Source organism: Melozone crissalis, unplaced genomic scaffold (genome assembly GCF_028551555.1).
Source record: "Melozone crissalis strain CALT ecotype California unplaced genomic scaffold, PUWL_Pcris_2 ptg000018l_1, whole genome shotgun sequence".
NCBI lineage: Eukaryota > Metazoa > Chordata > Aves > Passeriformes > Passerellidae > Melozone > Melozone crissalis.
This window is the reverse complement of record NW_026535796.1, coordinates 21,672,980-21,691,753: the sequence shown is the minus strand read 5'-3', so window position 1 is coordinate 21,691,753 and position 18,774 is coordinate 21,672,980. Positions and strand designations below refer to the sequence as shown.

Genomic DNA, 18,774 nt, shown 5'->3' with positions numbered 1-18,774 from the left:
ACAGACAAACCCCCAAATAAATAGAACCTTATATCTATGCATTTTTATGATTTCTGTGTGAAATTATTTTGATGATTTGGATCACAATCTTCAAAAACTTGTGAGGTGGAACAAGTGCTTAAAAGAAATACTAGTTTTCTGCTCCTGGATAAAAAAATCACTGTCACATATATTTTTTCAGCCTGTAGGTAATACAGCACAACACTGAACCATAATTTAAGATACACATCTAGGTTTGGCAGCATTTTATCCCTGTTTTTTGTCATACCCACATTGCTGGGAAGGCAATAGAGAATGCATGGAGTGCATGCCTTGCTGCTGGGGTGTGGATCATTTATTTCAATGTGCATCATTTATTTCAATGATTCCCGAGAATTGGCTACAGTCAGAGATACATGCATTCACTAAGGGATTTTTCCTAGCACACTTTGTCCAGCTCTTACCTGTTTCTTCTGGATTTGATCCAAAACCAATAAAGCACACTGGAGGTTTTCAATTCAATTCAAAGGGCTTTGAATCAGGCCATTTACTCTGTTTGCAACAAGAATCTTCAGAACACAATAGAGACCGCAGGACCCTGCATTTAGGCCTGAGTCAAGCCAGTGCACTTCATGATGGAGGAAAAGGGGTGGACTTACTTTTTTTGTTGGTGTTTTGTTTGTTGGGATTTTTTGTTTCATTTACAAGACTCTTTGTCTGAGATGGGGCCAGTTTTCCTTTCCAGCTCCTCCCTTTTTCTCCCTGGCAAAGGGCAAGTCCAGTGTCTGCCTGCCTGAGCAGGAGAACGCCGGCCAAGAGCCTGCGCTCGCAGTGGTCAGGCCCCTTGGAGGCTCGGTGTCAGATAATCCCAAGCCATGTCTCCATGTGCCTGTCCTCGCCCCCCCGGCTGCCAGCGCTCCTCCCGGGCAGGCCTGGCCCGTCTCCATGGTGACCGCGGGCCCGGCTGGCTGCGCTGGCCCTGCCGCCCGCCTGCCTCTGCTCTCCAGTGGAAGGAATCGCAGCGCGGCCCCTCCGCTTGCTGCCCATAACGGCTCAGTGCAGGCCAGGCAGGCTCACGAGAGAAATTACACTGTGATGATTAAATGAAAACATGGCTTTAAGGAGAAGGCAACATAAAAGCAGTGCCTGGACTGTGGCTTTCTTTGATGGAAGAGGAGGGAGATGGCTGGCTGGGCATGCAGCCCCTTCTGTCGCTGTCATTCCTGGGTACAGCGAGCAATGGTGGGCAGAGAGGCAGACCAGGGAGCTGCTTCTGTGCTCAAGGCTAGACCCTGCCTGGGGAGCAACAAAGAAAGAACACAGCTGCTGCTGTGGTGAGGAGCAGGCCATGCACAGCTCAAGGGTGCCCCAGGCTCTTGCTCTCTCACACGGATGCAGCCAGGCAGGGATGTGCGCAGCTATTTCTGCGGACTCCTCACCGTGAATTAAGTGCATGGGCTTTTCATTGCCGTTTCTCAGGAAGAAGTGTAAATCAAGCTGAATGAGAGGAAATTGCCAGTCACTTACTCTGTTGTTAGCACCAGAGATAAGCATGTTGGCTGGCCCAAAACTGGGAAGTGTTGGGGCACTTGATACAGGGCCCTGCAGCAGGCTGGAGGCGGCACACCTGTGTCGATGTGGTGCTGTTTTTCTACCAAACATACTTGGAACTTGGGTGTAACGCTGGGAAATGGCTGGTGTTCTGTTCCCAGAGTTGTGCTAATCATCCTGCACGGCCCCATGGCCTCCACCAGCTCTGGCTCCCCACACTGCACTCCCCCACATGGGATGGGCATGCCCTTTTGCTGGCAGCCAGAAAAGCAGGATATGCTACTGAGAGGTGCTGCAAACCACCCACCCAAAGTATTGCCAGGTCTCTCTAGTAACTGGATTTTATCTCCTTTTTTGAGTTAGCTAGTAGTGTGGAGATAGAAGAAGCTGTTGCTTTTGCACAACTTTTAGCAACTCTGAAATGTTTGCCTTTCCTACAGCCCCTGCTCACAAAGAAGTGCAGCCAAGGAGCACTACAAGAAGTGCTAGGAAAAGGAGGTACATCTGTAAAAGTCAGAGGAAGCCTCTAAGTGTGGGGAAAGGAAGATCATTTGATCATCTCTTTTACAGGAATCAGTGTGGCCCTTAAGTTGAACAGCTAATGAAAAAGGTGGAAGGTGAGCTAGGTAGCTGGAAGGTACAGCTAGGAAAATATAGCATCAACTGATTGGATTCAGTAGTTTTAGAGAATCAGTGTTCCTCCACCTTAAGGCAGCATCTAATAGAATTTCTGTGCACTGACCTTATAGAATCTTCTGCAGGAACTCCTAAAGCATCAGCCAAAAACCCACTGCTAGGAGTAAAACTTTGTAATTGTCTAGTGCCTCATGAGCACTAGAGTAGGAGATATAGAGTAGGCAGACAAAAGAGTCTGACATCTTAACATACAGATTTCCTGACTTTAAGGGGTGCCTCTGTAGAGACTTGGTGCCTGGCCACTGAAGCACACTTCCCTAAGGGAATAATATATCCCACCTCAAGAAGGTATTATAATGCCCAATATACAGCCCCATCTGGCAGCATCCCTCAGTATTCAGGTGAGAATGGCCAGTGCCGTGAATTAGGTCCCTGCAACATCTTGTAGGCTTTTATCTGGAAATTACCCACTGGAGGAGTGTGAGAAGGCAGAGAGCACCTATTCAGTTCAAATTCAGTCAAAGCATTTGGATTTTACTTGGTTCGAATTCTACATGGAGAAGGAAAAAAATAAAGCAGAAAAAGCGGGGAGATAGAAAAAGGAAAAAAACCCTACAAATACATTAATGATGTATTTTTACAAATACATTAATCCTAAATCGAGAGCTGATGTGCTGTTGAAGCAACACATGTGTTCCAAAAACCAATTAGTCAGGTTGGAAATATTTTCCCACAAACTACTGAGAAGCACTCGGTGCTTCTCTTCAATGACAGTTGCACATCAACAGCAACATTTTAGTCCTTGTCCAGGCAGTATAGAAAAGAAACACCAAATTAACAAAACAACCACCCCATTACTCCAATCAAAACAAATAAACAAACAAAAAAGTGGGTTGCAGATTAGCTCTCCGTCAACATAGGAGATGATTTTGGGATTTTCCACTATGCCATAACTCTAAACAGCTGATCTGCTTTTTAACTCAGCATTGCAAAATACCCTCACAAAAGTCTCAGTGATTTACAGCTGCAAAAAGGATTTAAGGGAAATCTTTACACAGTTCAAACACTCCAATCATTACTGTTTCTTTTAGCATTTTGAGTGTTTTTCCTTATGAAAACAAACTCTGAAAAGAGAAAAAACCCAAACAGATTAAATGACTAAGAAGTTAACTCAAGGTAATGTACATATTTTCACTGAAAAGCACCTGCTGCAGGGTATCTTGTTGCAAGGTGGGCATTGATGCATCCTTCCATTCAGAAGTAGCTCCCACCATGGCCACAGCAAGGATCATCACTGAGGCAGGGAAAAGTAGGCCTGATGTAGCTTTTCAAATTGATGCTGCTTGTGGAGAGGAACAAACAGCTTGTCTCCAACTGAGGGGCTGACTCTCCTCATTTATTCATGGCCAGCCCCCTGCCTGGATGGAAATAAAAATGTTTCAAAGATGACTGTGTGGGGGAGCTGGAGGACAGCTTGGAGGCACATTGAGGTTAGCACATTAATTTTTTATCTCTGGAGACTGGGTATCCAATTATGCTTAGAGTACACAAACAACTTTGGCTGGTCTCTCCAGTAGAGATTTATCCACATAATAAAATCTGTGATGGAACTGGGCACAACAGGCTGATGCCATGAAATAGTGTACACAGGTGGTTTTGCAGGGCAGATGCTTAAGCTAGCAGAGGGGCAGGAGGGCACAGGAATGCATTTTCCTTAACTACATGTATTGCACAATGGATCAACCTGCACTCAGCACAATGTACTTCATTTAGGACTGTCATTGGCCAGAGTGCTTGTGGGCATAAGATGCTGTTCAGTTGCTGCTCCTGCACAGCCGCCTGCAATCAACATTTCACACAGCAAAATACCACTGAGAACTCTTCTCCTTTAAAGGAGAGGAAGTTTTTCTCCATGTAGACACACTATCCTATTCTCCCAGGAATTAAGAAAGAGCATTTATACTAGTACACTCATTCACAGAGACATTTCAATAGATAGAAGTCTAATGTAATTCCTATATCAGAAGTGCCTCAAAATTTGTGAGCACCAGCTGCCCCCAGAGCTGGCCTGTACCCATGGAGAGAGATGGAATAAAACAGCAGGTGTTTTGTGGCAGGCTTGGATGCACCCTGGGCTCACAAATCTCACGGTCTCGGTGCCAACATGTAGAGGAAAAGCCAGCAGAGGAAAAGTCTGAAAATGGTGTGGAATCATTTATTTTTTCAGTGGAGTTGAGGAAATGGGGGGTTGACTTTTTAAAGGGTTTTCTATAATTTCCTTTTCACAGTTCAATACTCAGGTAACAAAATCAGAGAGTAGGTCAGAAATAAATGTTTGTATAGGCAGAGGCAAGACTAGACACCGAGGAAGGGCTGTTTATTTCTGTCAAAGGGCTAGATAAAGCATAAAAAGCAAGCCACTAAAGCTCAAACAAATCACAGGCTAAGGTGTTGACTGTTGAACTATCTTTCATGTTGCAACAGGTAATCTATATGTGAGAAAGAACAGAAGGAGACAGGGATGTAAAGAGATGTAAACAGACAAACCTTCTACACAGTCGAGGACAGTGAGATGTGCCAAGGAGGTGAGACGTGGGACTTGGGCCAGTCCCAGTTCTTTGATGCTCACCTATTCAATGGGTCTCAGTTTTAGGTAGGTTCCTCCTATCTACATCTCTTTTCCAATCTCTGGATAATTTTCTGACCTCCTCAAATTTGTCTGTGTATGAAATAGAGGGGACTGAATATGCAGAAAGACAAGAGGCTTTCAGGTCTTGATCTGGCAGCAGTTAGGGCACCAACAGTTGAATCCTGAAGAAGCCTTGCTCCCTCCTGCATCACCAAGGCTGCTGTTACTGCAGGTTCTGCAAGGAGTGGAAGCTGTAGAGGAGACGAGGGTACAGAGGAAGGAAGTTCATGCTGCAGCCACCCTCCTGAACTTTACTGACCTGGTGCTCACCTCCCAGGGCACAACGAATTCCAAAGGGCCGCATTGATTTGCCCTGCCTCTTCTAAATCTGGCTGCTTGTATCTCTGACACACTGCTCAGCAAATTACCAGATCCTACTCTACACCATATCTCTGGTCCTCCTGCTCAGTGGGTTGTGGATTAGCTGTTTGGATTAACATCCCCCTGCCTTCCCTCCCTCCCCCTACCTCACCCCCCAAGCCCATGCAGAGAGGACTCTTGAAGCTCGAGACCTACGATGCCGCAGACCTGTCAAATCTAATTCATAACACATGCCTAGCAGTTCTTAGGGGAGAGGAAGGATCTGATGCTCTGGCTCCCCACCATCCCCCTGTACAAAGGGACCATTTAATGACTGCACATTAGCAATGTGGACAATTAGCATTCACATGGAAGATAAATGGCAGCATAAATTAAATATTGCCAAGTGGAAGAGCAAAGATGCAAGATCTGAGCTCAAGGCTCTAAACAAACAAACAGGCAAAAAGGGAACAAGCAGCCACTGTGACAGCTCAGCCATTTGGGACAGTTACCTTCCAGCATCTGGGACTTTCCCCAAGGCTGATTTGCACATTTGCATGGCTGTTGCCCATAGCTCACTGGCTCCTGGCTGGTTATTCTTTCCACTCAGGAATCTGGGCATCAGAGAGGTTTATCCCAATGGTTCTAAATTTCTGCCTGCTTGTGGATCTGTGCATCAGCAGCTTCCCTTTGCCACATGCTCTGGGGGAACACAAGCCCGAGCAGCTCTCATGCTACTCTTTCCCACAGTGTAGAATGCACCTTTTTTATCATGGGCCAAAGTCAGCTGCTCCTCTAACCTTACCATAGCTCTTCTAGCTCTTCTTGTTAACTTCTATCATTTCCTAAACACCAGACACAAGGACTGAGACCCCTTGGCACCTATGTCAAGCTGAATTCAGGGTGTAGGACACTACCTTTCTTTTTTTGGGCATCTATTCCAAGACCATTATCAATTAATTCAGTACAGATTTGCAATATTCCTCTCAGGTATGTAACTATTACTGACTACTCCAGGCACAGGAAAAAAACAACCAACGAACGAAAAATACTCCCAAAACGGATGTAAATGTTAAGTAAACAAAAGCTACTGGGTGAACACTGACATTCTCTTGCCTGCCCAAGCAGTCACTCTTAGTGCACTGACAGCTCAAGTTTATCAACAGCTGGAGGAGTCAAAATTACTTTTACTGTGAATCTACCAAACATGTGAATAACTAAAAGGTAGAGCATAAAAGTGACAGAAACATAGAGCTTGCCAAATGGGATCACACTAAACAGTCCTTCAAGCTCAGACAGTGGCTAGTAGCAGATGCTTTGGAGGAAGGAAGCCCCCTCCCACACTTCCCTGGGGACAATTATCAATTATGCCACTTAGAAAAAAAATGTTTTCCTACTTCCATATTTCTTGCAGTTCTTAAGGTATTAGAAAGTGTTTCCCTGCATATTTTTCCCTATCAGCATTTTATTGCTTTATTACTTTGAACGAAAATAACACAGAACATATGCTGATCCAAAAGAACTTTTTGAAAGTGAACAAAGCTATCTACACAAATCTCAAGGTCACAGCAAACATCACATAGTATGTAAAACTGAGAAACAGGGGATTAGAGACTTGAAAAATCAGTAATAGAACACAGCATCCTTGACTTCCTGTTCTGTGCCTAAGGAGAACAGAAGGGACAGTCAAACAGGGTCATAGACCTTATGCTCACACTGAGCATATGTGACTCATCACAGAAAGATTTGGACCACTTAGATCTCTTTCAGCATCGTACCAGTGTGGGAAATTGAGGCACATTCTCCTTTCACATTCCTGCTCTCCTTGCAGACCAGTTCTGATGTGTTTTCATAGCTTTTATCAAACCATAACTAAGGAGCAGCTTTTGGCAAAGTGGAGGGTAAGCTGTTTATGCAGCAGGTGAAGGTATAAGGGAGAAAGGTGGTTATTTTCGTACTGAAAAACTGAGACATTGACAAATATCTCTTATTTAAAGGCAAAACAAAGGCAGTCCCCTGGAATGACTGGATGTGTATTTCTTCAGCATCCTTACTAAGAACCTCTGGGAAGCTGCTTGATGATGGGCAGCTCGGCCATCTCTTCTTTTCCCCCCTCTCCTTGCCACCTCCTCCCCACAGGAGCAGTAATGGAAAAGTGACTTGCTGCAGAGATAATGCTGGGTTTGAAATGAATTCCTGACTAGCTGAGCCAGCACCCGTGTGAGCTGTGGCTGATTAGCTCCAAGCATCCACGTCCCAATCACTCACAACTCAGCTAGGCAATAACATCAGCCTCCCCAAGGCAAAGACAGGGTGGAGATAACACCCCTGAAAAGGATCTCAAAGGCAAAGGGAAGATCCTACTCACGTTTGTGGTTTTCATTTCGGTGGACAGGGGAAGAGCGGGTCTCCTGCTCACGGGCTTCATCACCCTCTTCACTGGCGAGGTGGGTGTGAGCATAGTGGTAGCTCAGCCCTGGCCTGTTCTTGTAACGCTTGCCACAGACTGCATGGAAAGGAGACATGAGGGAGGGGAAGAGAGAATGGAAACATCAGTGTGATCTACAAGCACAGCAGCATCCTCTCAAATAATGCTCCCTTTCCCCTGAGAACAGCACCATGCACTCCATGCACCTGCCCAAAACCCTTCCAGCTGGCACTGGTGAAAGGTGACAGAGGCAGCCCTGCAACTGCAGGTCTCCAAACAAGCTTTCTTCCCACCATGCTGCCAGCGGTCCTTCTCACAGGCTAGGCAAATGCATTCGGTCCCTGCAGATCACAGAGCCCTAATCCTCTCTGCTAAGATTACTAACAAGACTGCACATAAAATTAAATGAAATGCCAGTTCCAGTGGTGGTGCTGCATAATGCACAGCAATGGGAACAAGACTGAGAAGAAACGACATTATTTTCTTCATTACTGATCTCTGAAAAAAGGAAACAGCTGTGATTTTTAAAGGCTTTCTCTAAGAGGTTAATAAATAGCTTTATTCACAGATTCCCAGTTAAGATAAGGAGATGGAAATCATCCACAGATTCTTGCTAAAAAAACATGTGGTAGTGATACTTATTTGCCCAGGTAAACTCCAATGAACAATGCAATATATGATAGAGAATACTGCTTCTGAACTTTCATTTATTTTAGGATTAAGTCAACAGATATTAAGGACAGAATCAAACAGCTTGGGGTGATGAAAGGTCTATACTTTCACAGGGAGCTTAGCAAGGGCAGGCAACATCATAAGATTCATTAGATATGAATTGATTTTCTATAAAGTTTTATGAATTGATTTTCTATAAAGTTTTTAATTCATGTTATCGTCTCAAAAATTTATCACTTTTCATCTTCAAAGCATTTTTTAATGTTTATTTTCTTTTATACAGCTATTTGTCTACCAAATACAAATATTGCCATTTTAAAAGACTAGAAAACAAAGACAAAAAGTTTAGTGCCTTTCTTGCAATTTTTTCCTCCCAGAGACATTTTCAGTCACCTTAATTAACCTCAAGGATTTCACACAGGAATAAATGTCATGTCCAGCAGTCTGTCCTGCATTGTGACCATCCACTCCTAAAAGCTTAAGTTGGCCCCAATATGTATCCTGCAAGATATATAGATACTTGCTTTCCATTCTCCAGACACCTGAGTCTGGGAATGTCAAAGACTCCACAAATAAATTTTTAAAAAATAAAAAAATCCCAAACAAACAACCACCCATATCCCATTTATTCATTTACATATACATAAAATTTAAAATTTTATTCCTTTCTGCTACTACTCAGAAAACACTAACTGATGTTCCGCCTTTTGGAACAGATTATAAAAAACTGTAAATAAAAGCTTATTACAATAATATATTTCATTCTTAATCTCTTCTGATTTACAAGCTCCCTCAAGGAAAATGCTTTTCTTTATTAGAAACATGTAAAACAAGCTCATGATACATATGAGTGATCTGGAATATTAGATACTTTTTCCCAGTTATCTTCATCGTGCAAGGTGATGATCACAGAATCATCATAACAAGACAGAAGTTTCTTGGAAGTTCAATATGTCCTGTCCTCAGTCACAGATTTTTTTAAGTCTTTGAATGGCCTTGATTTAGAAATGAGACCTACTGCAGGAGGGAAGAGGGAATATTGAGAGAACTGAAATACTCATATAGATATGCACATCCATTCTTTGAAGCATCTGCCTTCATTTTTCATATGTAAACCTAACACAATTGCCAGACATTTTGAAGAACTAGACTGTTGTTAGATGCATGCTCTCCACAAAACATCAGTTCAGACTCCCTCTTCTAGTACCATCCTTGTTTTCTTCCAGTGCATTCTGGAGAGGGAAACTACTTCTCCTTCTCTGTGGTCCTGCAGGGCAAAGGACAAGCAGTGGAACAGATGCTGAACAAGAGTCAAAACAACAAGATATCAGCAGTTCTGTGTGACTTTCCCCATATTTGGAATAGTAGAAAAGCATAACACTTAAGTAATCATCAACCCAGAAAGAGCTCACTGCTTAAATTCTTTTATAATGGTAACCTCCTCTAATTACATAAATGTTGCAGCTTTACTTAGAATGGAGAAAGAGATTTACATTTCTAGCAGATTGACCATCTGCTAGATGAGCTGGATCAGCTCATCAAGTATCCTAGTCTATCCCACTTACTTTTATGTGCTTGAAGAAGAATGTTAAAAAAATAATTCTATTGCTATGAATTACCAATAATGCTCAAAGACTTCTGTCAAATTATTTCCAGGACACTATCAGGTGAACAAAAGGAGACTTGCATTCCCTGCAGAAAGTGCCAAAATGGTGGTGTTTACTCCATTCCTTACAGGATCCTGCAGGGATTTTAGCTATGGTGTTAAGGATGACGTAGGAAATCAGATGGGTCTGGAGACTCGTCCTTCTTCAGCAAAAAAGTATCAGCTCACCAGGAAAAAGCAAGTATCAATATAAGCTGAGTCAGTAGTAATTCTGCAGCTGAGTCCTTTCCATTGTGAGGACTTACAGGTGGCCTTCAAGGGTGACAGCAATCTCTGACATGCCTTGTGAGAAATTGATTTGAAGGACTTCATACCCAGAACTGAGGCAAATAAATTTGGTTTACATTGTCTCAGCAGATCCTTTGTAGGACCAAAGATTTGCAGTTCCAGCAGCCTTTGTTCTTGGTGTCTAGATTTTTCCATTTTTTCAAATTCACTTCGTGTCATAAAAGAGTCCGAAGCAATGCCATGAATTGAAACTGCAGAGATTTCATGTTCCTCAAACAAATCAGACTTTTGCAGAGGGAAAAGGGTCATGATATTAGTCAGGCAAAAGAACTGGCTGCAGTGAGACTTTGCTAGAATGGAAGCTAAATCAAAATTTCATGGATTCTTCAACAGATTGAATCTTCCTGAATTCACCCAAATCTCTTATTTTCCAGGTAAGAGCACATTTTATTAATCTACTGTATCATTGTGCTAAGAAGTAGTTTCTATAAAAGGGTGATCATTAATAAACACTTAGCTCTTACATAACTCTTCCCACTGCAGACTGGCTTTTCAAACATTAATTAATCTTCCTCCACATTCCTGAGTGGGAAATACTATTCTCATTTCAGTTCTTAAAAAAGAGAACTGCAGAGGGGCTGAGTTGCCCACACAGTGATCTTTTTTCATTACCAGGACTGGAATCCATGAGCTCCAGCATCCACACCAGTGCTTACACCACATCTTTCTCATTCTTAGAGCCGACAAAAGCATAATGAGAACTGGTTCTCCCAGTCTGAGATGCATGCTGTTGATTAGTTTTTAACACTATGCAGCTCACACATAGCAAGTGAGAGTGTGCCTTTCATAAACTTTGTCCAGTGGCCTTCCTTTCAGCAGCTTTGACTTTTTTATCTTCAATTTCCCTTGCTGGATAGGCTCATCATCCTTGCATGTGGTAGATTTCATCCTGAATCTCAACACTGGGAAGTTGACTTGATCTTTAATTAGGTGGCCAAGCTCAATAAAAACAGTGGGAGTTTGTAGAACATAACCCACTCCAAATCCTTCTGCATTCAAAGGATATATTGTTGCTATGAGCTGATGTGAATGCTGCCTTAGGAACAAGCTGGGTAAGTAAGCAGCAATTCAGCAGTGCAGACCAAATGTCACAAATTGGGAAGAGGGAGAGATTTTTTTATGAGGCCACCAAACATTCTCCTATGATAAATGTTACTTTCCTTCAAATTTGAAGACTGATATTAAGATGTTACACAACTACATTATGGGCGGGGGGGGGGGAACAGTATAATTGCAAGCATTGAGTGTTTCACAAAAGAGACCTCTCTTCTATGTTCTGGACTGGAGCACCCTGCAATTCTTTGGATAAGCAAATTATCTCTCTGTTTATATTTCTCAATGATTAAAATTAATATAAAATACTTCCCCTGTTAAAAAGGGGATTTGAAACCCATGACTTAAAAGATTTCCTCATCAAATATCTAATGGCTGTGTTGCTGTCATTTTGAAATAGTTACACATTTGGTCCTTGGCAGCCTGTGAGCTGTGTTCCAGCCAGCTCTCCACATACATTTTGCACAATCTGTCACCAGTATGAGACAGAAGGAAACAATCCATGTTTCCAGTGGAAACAGGAAACTGGAGGAGTACATGCTGGGGTTTTTTTTGGTTGTTTTTTTTTTTTTGGTCACTGAATTTTGTCCCCCTCATTGTCTTTCTTTGCTTTTCTCTGTTGCCTACTGTTCCTTGTTCTCAGGTGTACTATGTCAAATACTAAATCTTGAGTTAACTTCTGGCAGGCAGCCATTTCTCAAAGTTATCTTCCTGTCGTACCATTCACTCCACTCAAAAATAAAAAAAAAGACAAAAAAATCCCCCTGTCCTTGTTTTGCACTGGTTTGGTTAATATATTCTCTCCTGTTACAGTTGTGTACAAACTCTGGAACATTTAGAGGTCTCAAACATTAACAATGCATTTTGACCTCCACTGATACAAAGACTTCACATTCATCCCTCTTTGCTCAGTACTATACACACTATAATTTAGTCACACTGTACACCTGTAGTATGAGAGCAGCTATTTAGCATCCCATTCCATAGGGAATTTTCTGCAGGTAGAATAGGGAGGTAAATAGTCCTTGTTTCAGTGTCCCCAGAGGAAAAGTCCCAGAATCTACCTGCTGTATTAAGATCACAGCAACTCTGAACCCCAGTTCAAACCCCAAAACATGTGCAGCTCAACAATACAGCTGTGCACATTTCAATAAATGGGTTGCTAGCCAGAGCAAAGGAGAAAACAAATATCCTTCATGAGCAGAAAATGTTCAACTGCCAGAGTCAATTCTGTTTCCCTTTTACCATGTGCTCTATTCAACATCTATGTTAGTCAGTATTTTTTTTTTAATGTCCTTACCTATCTAATCTTGTCTTTTCTACTAATAATGTATTCAAAGGATGCCAAGAATAGCAGATATGGTGGGAGAGTTGTTTGTTGAGTACATCTGAACAAGCATCTTATTCTAGATCTTACTGCTTATCTATTTAGGGATTCACACCAGAAGGGATAATACCAGGAGATGATTACTGAATAACCTGTTAGGTCAGCCATCTCTGTGCCTCTCATGGATATATAACAGAGCAAGTTTCTTAAATCTAGTTTGTAAAAGCAATTGTAAGTACAAGTAAATCTATCAACCACTCATATTCAGAAATGCATCTTTCCTCAGAACAGCACATTTAACTTCGTTCTGGCCACTACCACTTTAAAAAGTACTTTGGAGTTTTTCCACATGAAAGAAACAAGCTTAGTAGAAGAGCTGAAGAAAGCACAGCTGAAAGAAGCCCCAGTAACTGTTTGCAGACATAGAAGACATTGTTATTTTCCCTCAAGAACAGTACAAGGACTGCTAGTCTTGGATTTCAGCAGAGAGAACGTAGGTAAATAACTAGAGAAACCTTAAGTTCTTGAGGAAAGAATCAACTTCTACAAAATACTACAAGATCAGTGTCTCTGGGTACATACAATGCTGTGTTAGTCACTAATCCATCAAAAATCCTAGGAAGGTTTCAGTCAATGCTCATTTTGCACAAGGAATGGATCTGAATGTACAGTTCAGTCTCAGAAGGACTACAAAAAAAAAGGATATAAGTTGCTATGCTAAAATAGGAGTTTATATGGGAATAAAACTAAAAGGAGATGAGGACATACTGGTAAAAGGAAAAGAAATAATTTCTTTAAGAGGTGAGCAAGGGAATTCTTCTGTAGACAAAGGAACAGAAAACAAAGGTGGAAGTATGTACATAGTCCCATGTCTCCATGGGAACTTGAGAAGAGTGAAAGCATAAAAGTGAGGAGGGGCAGCAGGAAACTTAATTGCTTGCAGAGATTTAGCACAGACTAACTTCTCTGGCTAAAGGAAGTAGACATTTGGAATCATGGAACTCAAGCGCTACAACTGATTGCAACTTTTAAACCAGAATACAAATTTCTAGATACAAATTCAGAGAAGGTTTTTCTTTTGAAAAAGTAGTAAGTAATATATAATAAACACTAATAAAATAGTAGAAGGATTTCTAAGAAGACTGCTCAGTCAGAATAATGAGTCTCCAGCTGAATATTTGACAGTGAAATGGCATCAATTCTTATTAAACATGTAGGTATTCATTTATTCATTCACTCTGTCCCTCTAAAAATCACATGCCCTGTTCATCAGGAACAGTGGTGGTGGTCCACCTTCCACTTGCTTGACATCAGAGGCTTTGCTTTGCTTTTCAAGCTCTACTTTCCACTTTTCTTTAAGGCACCTGCTGCCTTTCCTTGCCAGGTGCTCAAGCTACTTTTGGGACTGCTCTCATACAGCTGCTAAGCCATTTGGCTATGTTACCATTTGCAGTTTATACCCATCTCCAACCAGGCTTGCCTGCCACTGTTGTAATTGAAGCCATCCCAAGGGAGCTCAAGGCACAGAACAATCCAATGCTACTGGCTGAAAATCTGACCACCAAGTTTTCTACTTGGTGATGTGTTGAAACAATGCATTTCATGATTATCCTAGCAATTTTATTGATGCTTTGATCAAATATTTTATTCTGAACTTCTACTAGAGTATAAGCTCAGTAAAACCAGCTGAAGTATTTCAGAATGTTTCCTTCCACAAAACAGGCATCCAACCAGCTCTTCTTAAAAACACAGGAGGACAAAATATTTTGAGCTTTGAAAACCTTTATTACTTAGAAATTGCATGTTTCCAATATTAAAGTCAGCTTTAATATTGGGACCAAGTTAAATCCTGATGTAGGTCTGAATGCCTCTTACAGAAAAAGTCAGGTCTTTACAGAGGTAACATTGCTATTTTCCAGCACAAGAGGCAGTGCCACTGGGCATCACACTTGCATCATCTTACCAACACACTGCCTCCTTGTTTTCTAAAACCCTTTTATAACTGATGAGATCTGTTGATATATTCTTGTTTACCATAAATATGAATGTGTAAATATGATAAAAGGGCAAAGTAGTTTTTGACCACAAATCATTTTTTGCGCCCCATGCAGTTTACAAGAAAATTAATTTGGTTTAGCTGTGTTTATGCTTTCTTCTCTCTGGTCATTTTCAAAACTCGAATATCAGTATACTTGCAGAAAAAGCAACCTGGAGGCAAATTAAATAAACTACAGAAGAAGCAAACTGTTGGCCCATTAAGCTAATTATTTGTACCCATAATGCAATTGAGGGAATAATGCTTTCCTAAACAGGAAACATATACACTGTTTCACCTGCATGTTTCCATGTAAAACAAACTTATCTGCCCACAACATCTGCACAAGGAGTACTGCAAACCAATTTCTAAACTACCACAATTAGATTGAGTTTTACCTATAAAAACATTCATCAAATCATTTCAAAGAAAAAATTAATCCAAGAAATCTACCTAAGCAGGATAATAGGCCAATTACTCATAATTAATGGCATGTCATGTTTGTGTAGAAATTTAACATGGGCAGGATATTCTTCAGGATGATGACATTACAGCTGGGACAGTTCTTCCCTTCTTCTCTAAACTCAGATAAAAGAGTTCTGCTGTCATATAACCCTTTTATCAGCTATCTACAATGGAAAAGGAGAAGTCACTGTGCAAAGTCTGGAGTCCAAAATCCCTTATGACTCACCTGTAACTGTAAGTTTCCTAAAAGTGAAAGGTGTCAGCCAAATGAAATAGGAAACATTTCCAACAATAAAGATGAAATTTATGCTCCAAAATGTAAGACAAGGAAAATTCTGTCAATGCAACAATGTATAAGAGTCTTGACTTCAGGCCAGATTTCTGCTGCCTGCTTTGATATCTTCCATGTTTAATCTACTCTGTGCAAATCACTACTATGCATGTTGGGAGTTCTCGGTAAAATCCAAAAGCAGTGCAAGATCAGACAATATGGAGTCATCATGTTCCAAATTACTACCACTGACAAGTGTCCTTGGATTTAGAAGGATGTTCCAGAAAAGAGATAAAGAAAGATATGCATATACTGCATATACCACCAGCAAAGGAAACCTGTCGATTTCAACAAGATACATCTTGGGCTCTCACAGAAGTCTTAGAAGACACATTTTAGTTCTTCCAGCGCACTAGGACTGCTATTTAACCACAGCATAGGTCTTCTGACTCTTCAGAACTTTAAGGGCTCTTCCTCCTTGACTATGTTTTTATCATCTGTCATGTTCCCCTCATATTCAAGTCTTCAGTTTCTGGGCACATACAGTTGCCTGGTCTCACCATACAAGAATATGATTTCACATGGAATATAGTTCTTATTCACCATGCAAACTCCTTATTTCCTCATGTTTTTAAAAATCAGCAGAAAATCCCTCCAAAGATTGACACAGCAAGTTATTATTTTAAGGTTGGTAATGTTGCAAGATAGGCAAAAAGGGGGTTCTAGTTGTCCTCAAAATCAGCTGGTTTGGACAACAGAAGTGAAGATTTGCTATCCTCCTACTTCTAATGCCTTTTTTTAGGTTATTGTCTTACAGGCTAGAAGGCACCTGGTAGCACAAATTACAATTGGATGTACATTCTAGAATAAGCCTTAAGATGGGATATCTCAAAAAGATGTGGGTAAGATAAGTGCCCTTCACAGAAACGAAGCAAAAAAAGAATATCAAGAGAAGAAGGAAGGCATCAAGGACTAGACTGTAAAAAAAAAAAAACTCAAACAATTGCATAACAAATATTAGACTCCTCACTCATACTGGGACTCTGGTACCCTCCTTCAGTGTTGATGCTGGGCTCTAGTATAATTTTTCCATTCAATGCCTTGCTTCACCTGAAGTCCAACTGCAAGGTACCAAACAGCAGGACTGTATTCAAAGGGAATATTTATCAAAACAAAGCATTTGAGATGTTATTTGTTTCTTAGAAGGGCTCAGCTTTTGATGATGCCACAAGACATCTGGTGAGGGATAAGACCTTCAGAATTTAGCCCAGTGAGATTTTAAAAGGACTGAAGGGAAGAGAATCACCAAATATATCAAGAGACACAACAAGGGTGAAGTACCTTTGTCGGAGATTTTTGAGTTATGCTTTTGTTTGTAACTATCTGAAACAGAGAAAGAAATAGAGGGTGAAACTTACATGGGGGAAAAGAAGACAAAAGGCAGAGAAGCCAGAAAGAGAGAAAGAAAAGATAAGAGATGATTTATTAAAGGGCAGAGGAAAGTGGAGTCTTGCCAAGAACTTAATTTTATTTCCTTCATGCAAAAACACCAAGAGCATCAGCAGCAGGTGGCAAACATGCAAGTCAGAGAGCAGCAGAATATTTTGCTGTAATATATGAAGCCCTGAGTGCACTGAGCTGGTAGGACCAGGCTGGAAGCAGAATAAGCTGTCTGGTTGCTACTTACTGTCACAAACATAGGGTTTGTCATGATCATCCTGGGAGGCAGCATCATTCCGTCTCCTGCCCCCTCCAGATCCCCGAGCCTGCAAGGACAAGAGGAATGTTAGCATTATTCCATCACCCCCCAGGTCTCCTTGCACCCTACACCCTCCTATGAAAGATGTGCAGTATAAACTAAACAAATCCTCAGCTTCCATACAGGTTTCTCAAAGTGGTCATGACCCTCCATCTCCTAAGATGCGCTCTATGTTAATGGACCTTGTAAAGCAATGGAGATCCTCTCCACAGATGGCTCATACTGTTCATCCGCAGCAGCAGGTCACTGCCAGCACATATTCAGTCGAGTATCATCACACATTCATTTCTGAAGATGTTCAAATACCTTGCTGAACTGAATATGAACGAATGAATAGATGAACAGGTGTTGAAGAATATACACAAACATTAAATCAGCCAGAAAACAGGCCCCAAATAAAAGAGAGGTCAAATTATTTACTTCAGTATTTTCAAAGGGGCATTGTTTGTGTTGCTATGTTTTGTTTTCTAGCTGAAAAGCAGTGTGTTGAAATGGCCTTCTGGGACAAAGATACTGTGGCTAATTATAAAATGGAGCTTTGGTCAGTTAGTGGAAAAGATTAGATAAAGTGGCTACCTGCAATAACAGAAATTACCCAGAAATGTCTCTCTGCAGTTCCGTGTTCCTAAAATGGACCAAACTGGCAGCTATAGAAACTGAAAAACTTTGTTTCTCCACAGCACAGACTGCTCTGTCTTGAGCTCCAGCGGTGAGAGTGGAATTCAGCATCAAAACTACTCAGTCCTGACCCTTCTCAGCTGAGATGCCAACAATGAAACAGGTCATATCTGCCCAATGCTGGAGTTGTGATGTGAAACTGGGAACTGAGCCAAGGCCTTCAATTCTTTCATGTTCACTAATGTACAGTCTGTAAATGACAATAATTTTAGACTTGATTTTTGTTTGAGGAAGTGATCACAGGTGGATGGCTAAATAGTTCTTTATTAATTCTCCTAACTACTCTATTCCTGGAAAAAAATGACAGAATTGCTTCTGCTGCTCCTGTTATTAAGCTGTTCATATTTCTCACTCTAGACAAGGCCACCTGACTCAAATCCTGCACGCCTTTTCATGTGAAAATAAGAAAAGGACAGAGCTTTGTTAGGTAAAGCTGAAGAAGGTGTAGAAATTCTGAGAACATTCGCACCCAGCCATAAAGGGGCCATAGAAACTTTTTCTCTCTTCTATGAGCTTGGAACAGAACTAGCACTATTAGAATTTTGTTCCACTGGATATTTAAAGAGAAGTAATAAGGAACAGTTTTACACTGGCCGGACAAAGTCTGTTAAAACAGGGATTTATAAAAACTTCACATGTTATTTCCCTGGGATTGCTCAGGTCTAACTCTTAACACAGTCCCAAAGGAGAGACATGGATTTGCAGCTACCTGGATGGGGTAAATACTACTATGTATGACAAGGATAACTCTGCCTTCTGCAAAGACATCTGAGCAGTCCAGCACACATGTGCAGACCAAGATCTGTAAGGGTGAACTGAAAAGCAGTTTCACCCTAGAAATGGCCTCAGCAACAATTGTTTGGTGGAAGCTTCTTTACTGACTGTATCATATAAAATCATCTTACAAGTCTGCACTATTTTCTTTCTGACTGCCAGCTCTTTAAACCCCCTTTGGGCAATGAAATCAATCCCAGGCT

The 18,774-nt window shown here is 41.3% G+C and overlaps 1 protein-coding gene across 3 annotated transcripts in view; it reads right to left on the bottom strand.

Moving 5' to 3' along the window:
• DPF3 (double PHD fingers 3) overlaps positions 1–18,774 on the bottom strand; it is a 154,715-nt gene that overhangs the window by 33,138 nt on the left and 102,803 nt on the right. For all 3 annotated transcript variants that reach the window (XR_008483011.1, XR_008483012.1, XM_054276185.1), the window contains 2 exons: positions 17,048–17,126; positions 7,524–7,661 (listed from right to left, as the gene is read on the bottom strand). Coding sequence is in view for 1 of the 3 variants with exons in the window: in XM_054276185.1 (XP_054132160.1) it covers positions 7,524–7,661; positions 17,048–17,126 (217 nt within the window). In the remaining 2 variants the exon portion in view is untranslated. The remainder of the gene's footprint in view (positions 1–7,523; positions 7,662–17,047; positions 17,127–18,774) is intronic.